The sequence below is a fragment of the Quercus robur genome, chromosome 4, assembly GCF_932294415.1.
Source record: "Quercus robur chromosome 4, dhQueRobu3.1, whole genome shotgun sequence".
In the NCBI taxonomy this organism is placed as follows: Eukaryota; Viridiplantae; Streptophyta; class Magnoliopsida; order Fagales; family Fagaceae; genus Quercus; species Quercus robur.
In genome coordinates, this window is record NC_065537.1 from 50,388,199 (window position 1) to 50,396,802 (window position 8,604).

At 33.7% G+C, this 8,604-nt stretch overlaps 1 protein-coding gene across 2 annotated transcripts; it reads right to left on the reverse strand.

Annotated features, from left to right (window-relative positions):
- Positions 1-4,250: 4,250 nt before the first annotated feature.
- LOC126722853 (uncharacterized) lies at positions 4,251-8,528 on the reverse strand. 2 transcript variants are annotated; one of them, XM_050425998.1, is made up of 8 exons: positions 8,385-8,528; positions 6,886-6,997; positions 6,719-6,779; positions 6,590-6,628; positions 5,809-5,921; positions 4,900-5,140; positions 4,764-4,810; positions 4,251-4,609 (listed from the first exon to the last, which is right to left on the reverse strand). In XM_050425998.1, exons 2-8 carry the CDS (start codon positions 6,991-6,993, stop codon positions 4,430-4,432), a joined length of 789 nt encoding a protein of 262 aa, XP_050281955.1. In that variant the 5' UTR covers positions 6,994-6,997; positions 8,385-8,528; the 3' UTR covers positions 4,251-4,429. The 2 variants fall into 2 exon arrangements, with proteins under 2 accessions (XP_050281955.1, XP_050281956.1); XM_050425999.1 differs by having other exon boundaries at positions 6,886-7,010; positions 8,385-8,526.
- Positions 8,529-8,604: the final 76 nt, after the last annotated feature.

The following is an 8,604-nucleotide window of genomic DNA, read 5'->3' on the forward strand; positions in this document are numbered from 1 at the left end:
TGGATAAAATTGGTTAATTAAACTTAATTTATTTTAGTTTTACTATTGGTAATTTTTATTGTTGAGCTATTTTTTTTTTTGGCTTGTTTATTTTTATTTTTAGATTTTAGATCTATACTTTTTTTTTTATTTTTTATTGTTACTAAAATGAAAAAAATGCTAGAGCTACAAGCTTTTTTATAAATGACTGATGCGATAAGTGGTTATTGGTAAGTAAAAAAAATGATGTGAGTGGTGAGCCCATATGCGAATGAATAAGAATTTGCTATTACCACCGCACACCCTTGGTGCGATGGTCACTTCACAAATATAAGTACTTATGGGGTGTGGGGGGCAAGGGCCGGGGTTCAAGTCTCTAGGAAGGAGCTTCACACATATATACACTTAGATTAAGCTAGAGTAGAATTCTATCTTGTATTAAAAAAAAAAAAAAAAAAATTTGCTATTAAAACATTTTGTAAAAATGTTGTAAAAAAGTTTGTGAGTATAACATTACTCTTAAAAGAATCAATGATATTATTTAAAGGAAACAAAATGTAATTTCATAGAACAAAATTGCTAAAATTAGTACACATATATAATAATATTAAAAAAAAATTGGGAGAAAGAGAGAAATCGTTAATCAAAAAAAGAGAGAGATTGACACAACAAGACCAATTGAGAGATCACTAGAGAGTAGAGAGAGAGATTGCTCTCATAGTCCAATTTCTCTTCACCATCCATAACCATCAATTCCCCTAGAAAAATCCAAAACAAGCCCCAAAATTTCAGATCGGCATTCACCGTGTGAAGCTGCCTCATTTGCTCCAATGCCACTCATCCTCCTCCCCACAGCCAAGTGCATACGACTCGAATTGGGTCAGATTGGCTTCTTTGTCTTTTTTTCTCTTCTTCTTTTCTTGTTCTGATTCAACTTTGTTGTTCCAATTTGATATTACTTTTATGAGAACTAGATTGTGTGTCTCCATTTAGAGACATTTGAGAGAAAAATAAATTCGGTTGAGATCTGTAGCCATTGAGAGGTGAATATTTTAATGGGTTACTTGTGACCAACTTTTTTATTCTCTTTAATTGTTTTGTTAATATAGTACTCTTTAGACCAAGAGAGTGACTGTTCATTAGCACAAAAACATTGCAATTTAGAGAGACTATTGGAACATCATTTTGTGCTTTTACTCTCTAAATTAGACAGGATTTTGTGTTTGCCGCATTTGCTATATTTTGGCCTCCTTTTGCACCATAGACAGGACTAAAAGAATTCACGGTTTCTTTTAGATCAGGATCTACCCATGCACTAATGCTTCTTCTCAATTTCTTTTTCTTCCACCTTAGTTTCTATAGGAGATTCTCGTGTATGCTCATTTTGCACTTGTGTTTCTTCTTATTTCAATCAAATTTATTACTCTTTAAAAAAAAAAAAAAAAAATTCCTCCTTAGAATGGTATGAATGTGAATAGTAAATTGTTCTTGGATTGTGTATATGCTTCGTTCATGTCCACAAACAAATGGTATTTATGGTGAGTTTGACATCAGCTTTAACTTTTAACTTTTATGTACAGTTTTTTAAAACCTAATTTTTTTTCTTTTTATTTTTTTTTTCACTTTTTCAATTTTTTTCAAAGTACAAGTATATTTTAACACATTTTTAGTAAATTTTTTTAGTAAAAAACTAGATAAATTGTTCCTACACAAACAATTAGTTGTCTTTTTTATTTTTTATTTTTTAAGGAGAATCAACACTTAGTTGTCTTGGATGGTGTATATGTTTCGTTCTTGTCTGGAAACAAATGGTATCTAGTTGTCTTGAAGATCCACTTTTGGGCTATTTAAATACGTGTACGGAGAATGTTTATGGATTTTGATTAGGAAAGCTTCTATACCAATAAAGTTAATTGGGTGTCTAATGTGGAATTTGCCTTGTCCTTACGATATGCTTAAATAGTTTATGTAGAACCTGTATTATTTGATTTAATTGGAACCCACATACCATCAATTAGTTTGTTCCAACAAATTAGTGTCTCCCCCCTTAAATTCGTACTATATAAAGTATTGTATCAAATCAATTACATTGGATATTGGCTAATCATCAATTGATCAAGACTTACAAATCTTACAATTTTTTTTTTTGGTTGATCTACTCGTATTCAATGGTGCATCTTGTTCATCCCCCATTTGAAGTTGAGTTCCTTTAATTTTTGTAATACAAACAAATGTTGTCCATTTAGAAAGGACTTCTTTAGTGAATTTTTTGGTCCTTGTCTAGCTCCTTCCTAATTTCTACTTCTGTTAACCCCATTTTGGAAATGCTAGCCAATCCCCCATTTTGGATCAATATATATATTTTTAATATTGATTGACTGTTATATTATTTTAGTGAACGTTTGGATAGCAATAAATCTCACGTCTGCGTTTTGTGTTGCGTTTTTTTTTTTTTTTTTTTTTGTCAGCTGCAGCAGAGGACAGAAGCTACTGTTCATGAACAGTAGCCACACTTTTCCTATTTTTTCATCACTTTTATCAGTCCTGTAGGTCCCGTAAACAGTACACATGACCCACAAATATCAGTTTTCAGCAACTTTTTCATTAAAAATAGGTCCCATAGTACTATTCACACATTTAAAAATTATTTTGCTACAGTGTTTTCAGTTTTCAGTTTCAACAAAATAAGTCCAATCCAAACAGACCCTGAAACAATTGTATGTTGGGTGCCAAGTGACTAAGGGCCTGTTTGGGTAAGCATTTTTCGTCACTCAATTTCCGTCACTCAATTTTCATCACTCATCACTCATCACTCAATTTTTTACATCCGTTTGCCTTCATCACTCAGTTTCCATCACTCACAATTTTTCACACTATTTAGAGGGCCCACGCTTGTCACAGTGCAGCTTTTTTTTTTTTTCACTAGCAGCTTCTTTTTTTTTTTTTTTTCACTAAGTTTGGTGAGTCTAGGTACTAAAGAAAAAAAAAAAAAAAGAACAGAATAGACGAACCAGTAAAAAAAAAAAAAAAAAAAAAGGAGGAAAGAACAGCCAACGCCAACCCAGCAGAAAAGAAAAAAAAAAAAAAGGGAAGAACAGCCAACGCCAACCCAGCAGGGAAAAAAAAAAAGTCAAAAGGTGGTCAAAAGTTGCGGCTATGGGTCCCTCATGTGTGTTTATTTACGGAAATGCCATTGAGTTAAGAGTTATGGAAATTGAAAACAGCCTTTTGTTGTTTTCAGTTTCCATAACTCATAACTCAAAAATCAGAGAATTGAGTGATGGAAACAGAGTTATGGAAACAGAGTTATCGTTTGGCCAAACAACCTTTTTGCTATGGGTCCCACCATTTTTGAGTTATGAGTTATGGAAACTGAGAATTGAGTTGTGGAAATTGCTTACCCAAACAGGCTCTAACCTTGTCACACTATATATGGCCCTAAAAACATCTAGCGAAGTAGCTACGTTAGCAGGCTTGCGGGGTCTTTCTTGGCCCATTCCCCTTCTGTATTAATCGGAAACAGTTATTGGGATCTCTTTATCTCTCTTTATCATGTTGGTCTACCTGTCTTGGGTTTACATTGGTTTAGTTTAGGTTGTTGCTACTTCGGCTTTTCTTTTAGGTTAGGGTATTTTGGATTGAAAAAACATTGGACTTTTTTTTTTGGTAAAAAAAAAAAAAAAAAAAACATTGGAGTAGTATTGCTATATATTATATTTAAGTTATATTTTAATTATAAATAATAATAAAAATTTATTTAAAGTTTTTTTTGCCTTAAGTCTCAAATTGTATTGACCCAAGCCCGACCTTGCAAGAATGATCTAAAAATGTCATATGTTTTCAGCTGAAAATTTTGGCTAGCTTGTCCCCCCACCACCCCCCCCCCCCCCCCTCCCCCTCCCCCTCCCCCTTTTTTTTTCCAGGTCTTTTCTTCTCGTAGTAGTTGCTTTATATATATATATATATATATAAATATATATATATATATATATATTTGATAAGAAATAAAGATATATTGATATAAAAAAAAAGAGACACCCAAGTACAAAAAGAGTACACAAGGTCTACAGATCAAATACAAAAATTACATAAATCAAGTAAATCCAAAATTGAAAAAAAGGGTTGGTTTCTCCACACTGACAACTATTCCAATAATGTTATAAAAAAGAATAACTTGAGATCAGGCATAGAATGCTCACTATCTTCAAAACACCTATTATTTAGTCATATTTAGCTTATTCAACTAAAATTATAATGCTATAGACAGAAAAGAGAGTAAAAATGATTTTCACAAACACTAGCATTGTTACTAACAATAAAAAAAATAATAATAATAAAATAAAATTTCCTCCCTAATTACTCCTCAAAGAAGCTCTTACAGAAGGAAAACCTTTGAGCTGCACTTTCACTTTTGATTAGATGGCACAAACTATGTCTATTTAAGAAAATTCTAAAACTTAAACAACTTTTTGTGTACCTTCAATACTAATCGACATGTCAATGAAATTCTGTTAGTATTTCTATGGATGGTCTTAAATTCTTGAGTTCTCATTTCTTCACTACCTACGTCCGAACCAAATTGTTGCTGATCTTGTACAGAATGTTTCAGGGCTTCAACCTCATTTACAGCCTGAACAGCAAAATGTGAAAAAGAAGAAGAAGCTATAATGGACATGTAAGTTCATTCAGGAATAAGTTCAAGTTGAATAATAAACTTATATCCAGTAGATATCACTTTTCATTTGACTCAAGTCCAATTCACCCATCTATTAAAGTAATCTTACCCTGTCGTATTCTTGCACTTCACTATCTTTTATTCCATGCAGGTAATCTGGAAACCATAGGCATAATGTTTTCAATTTTTTAGTAATTATGGTAATCTTAAATAATATAAAAGGAAAAAGCAGACTAAATACTGACCTGAGTATGCCTCATCCTTGAATATCAATAAACTGCGAGGCATCAATACAATCGAACAAGAGTGGTCATCACCTAAGAATTTCTCTTTTCCAATGTCAGAAGTTCTACCATCAGAATTAGTATCCTCGACATTGTTTGTGCAAGATCTCAATCTTGAATGGGGAGTAAAGTCCATAACAGCAGGTGATCCAAGTGACAGAATTGCTACGACTGGAAAATAAGCAGGCCCATCCTGGTGTGGCTGTATGACAGACATGCACTTTTAAGTCGTGCATAACATGAATTCATTTTGACGCTTATCACATGGAAATTATAATTTATAAACATGAAGCAATAAAGTTCTCAAGAGCAATATATCATTACCAGAATTATATTGCAGACTTGAGCTTAAATGCTACTAGGAACTTGGAATTACGATCTTGTTGGAAGGGTTTAGGGAAGAATAAAAAGATCTTGTTGGAAGGGACATTTTGGTAAGAGAAGCAATGGAGAGATTTGGAACACTGTTCCTCTGTGTATAATGTGGTGCCCTTGGAGAGAAAGAAATGCTAAGTGCTTTGAGGGGCAAGAGAAGCATACGTCAAAGTTGAAGTATTTAGTTTTGAAGACTTTGTTTGACTGGACTTTGAATTCTTAGGCTTATTCCGCTGTGGACTTTTTAGAGTTCCTGGATAAAGTGAGTTTCATTACCCTCTATTGTTTTTTCTTTTTAATACTTTCATTTTTATTTTTATCTATATTTTATTTGGGCTTTTCCTTTGTATACCTCCTGTATGCTAGGATTGCACCTCTTTAGCACCTTTTCTTTTAATAGATTTTTATTACTATCAAAAAAATAATTGACAATAAGAAGAAAAAGAAACTATAAAGCAATGGCTATATAAAAACTAAGGAGGGTCCTGTGCAAACCATTATGCCTTGGTTAGGAAGGTATTCATTGATAAGAACATGATTAATTGCTGAGGGGAATAGCCCTGATTCTTCATATATCTTTTCTGTAATCTTTGTTAGCCACAGGGGCACTGCATGATAGAGTGACGAAGAATATCATTAGTGCATATCGCAACAACTAGCAGTGGATGGACTTCAACACTGATAAATCAAAAGCTTATAATAATTTTCAGCAATGGCAAAACACAATTCAGCAGAATTATATGTGCATCATACCTCAACCCTAGTGACAATGAGAGCTAAAATTTGACCAATCAACCACAGACAATTGCTTAATAATACACTACCTTCTAATAAAGGGGGCTGAGAAACATTGTGCGCTTCAAACCAAAGAAACATTTTACAGCTAATTTAATTTCATGGGTTGAAGGGAAGATTTAAGGGTGCTTGGACATCTAATAAAGTTTTGAACAAAATAAGCATGAATTAGAGAACCCAAAAAAAAAAAAAAAAGTGAAGAAGAAGAAGCAAGTTTGAATCACATGAATTTGCATCAAACACTTCCTAAAAATAAAAGTAAAGGCATGCAAAGTGCGAATCTCAAAGCCTATGGATGCCCAAACACCTCTAATGGTAACATGGTTGTTTACTGAAAGAAATAAGAATGAACAAAGCAAACACATCTCCGTATTCCATGCTGCTTCAATTTATATGCAGCATTCAAATACCACACAGCATATATAATTACTTATGCATGCAGGCTGAAAATGCCATAAATCATTATTATTTTCCCACTTACATTCTTGTGGCAGAAGACCCTTTTCATGGACAACACCGCCTGTCAGTTAACATAGACCACAAAAGCAAACTTTACTCAATATGAAAGAAACTGAAAAAGAAAGGTTTACAAAATAAAATGTCAACCTACCCCAATTCTGTAGTCTCCTATTCTTCAAAGATTTCCACTTTGATACAGGGGCTCCATAAACCTATAAAGCATAGGTGAAGTAATATGCAATAACACTCTAATAAAAAACAAAAAAGAATTGGAGAAAACAGAACAAAGCATGTGTAAGAAAAAGATGGAATTTTTACATTATTTAGGAGCATGGTTTGTTCGCTCTCGGATATGAAGTCAGGAATGTATATTAAGGTGGGCAGTGAACCAACTTTCAAGCTGTTCAATCCCTCTTTTGCTTCCATCGCACTGTCAAAACACACTATTACAAATTTTATTGATACGTAAAGCATCAAAAAAGAAAAGAAAAGAAAAAAAAAACAAAACAAAAAACATTATCCTTTGATATTAAGCACCGTAAAACAAAAATAGAGAAAAATGAAGTAAAGAAAGTCTCAAGGATGATAAACAGGATAGATAATTTTGTCAAAGAATTACCAAGGTTTCTTTTTTCTAACTCTGCTTACTAGGGGACCCGCATGATTTTTTTTTTTCCAAGTAATATGAAATCTTGTTTTGATGAATTACATAAAATTTTATTAAACAAAACGGAAATCCAAGTACATGCATGGTATACAAGAGAAACACAAACAAAAAAGAAAACACTAAGATAGCAATGATCCAAAAAGCCATGAAGTGATTGAATACTCCAAGAGCTCTAGCCCACTCAAATACAGATCTCAAAATTAAAAATTTCAGCTGAGCAAAAGGAATTTCAATTCCCACAAACGGCCTTAACCTTACACTCTCCAAACACTTCATAATTAGCAAAGTGGGATAACTTCCCACACCTCCAACATATATTATGCTTCCTATAACCACCTCTCCAACAAGACAGCAGCTCCTTCACAGACATCGGCATCACACCCATGAGACTCCAAATAATGCAAAACCCAATTGCCCACCCTATTCAAATTCATCCTCTGGTTCCTCTAATTGGCCCGCAATTCCCTTGTCGTTCACAGCACGACTACTTCAACCGCTCCACTTCACTGCCCGAGCATTCAACATGTCACTGAATTCCACTTTGCAATCCCCATCCCTAAACTCCCTCAACTTATTTCAAGGGCTCCTAGTCCTTCACTCCTTTCCCTCTAGTTACTCTTAATACTGATGGCAATGCTTCCTAAGATTGTCCACAGTGAGAATCTTCCCATGAGCCATCATCTAAACAAATGAGGCTACCTTTAGACATTGTTGTTAAATCTCCTCTCTCTCTCTCTCTCCATTGGTGTGCAACCCAAGTGCTTATTTATGTCATTGGTGGTGCTTGTAGGTTAACTGGCACCTCCTGATGTTTCCAACAATGACATCCAGTGTTGAAATCCCAACACCCCCAATTATCAATGTATCAAAACAATCATGAAATATGACTTGGGTGTGTATATAATTATTAGTAAAAGGTATACACATATCATAAATACAGACTACCTAATGGGCACAGTGGATCCATAGAAATGCATGCGGTCGTGTTCAAAGCATACGCTAGTTCTGCATGTTCAGTTGGTTGTTTCTCACAGGCATTTTCACAAACAAGTAATTCAGTTCAGGCGCATGACATATAACACAAAACACAAACACAATGAATGCCCAAAACAACAATAAATATTACTATATAAAAAAAAAACTAACCAACCTCGTCTGAGGCTGATTCGATATGGGTTGATTTCCGAGCGGCCGGTTTTGTTGTTTTTGGTTTACAGATAAGACGAGAGAGAGTTTTCTAGAAAAAAAAAAAAAAAAAAAAAGAAAGAAAGAAAGAAGGAATGAAAAATTGTAATTAAAGTGGTAATGTTGTGACCCTTGGATTGTTTAAAGCCACGTGTACTTATCTAAAATGAAAAAGGAGATAACTG

Bases quoted from the DNA above. Each gene is read 5' to 3' on its own strand.
- LOC126722853 (XM_050425998.1), bottom strand. From the start codon at position 6,993: ATGGAAGCAAAAGAGGGATTGAACAGCTTGAAAGTTGGTTCACTGCCC. The intron at 6,629-6,718 runs GTAGGTTGACAT...GTTAACTGACAG, and splicing joins TAGGAGACTACAGAATTGGG to GCGGTGTTGTCCATGAAAAG. The intron at 4,811-4,899 runs GTCAGTATTTAG...TATGGTTTCCAG, and splicing joins CAAGGATGAGGCATACTCAG to ATTACCTGCATGGAATAAAA.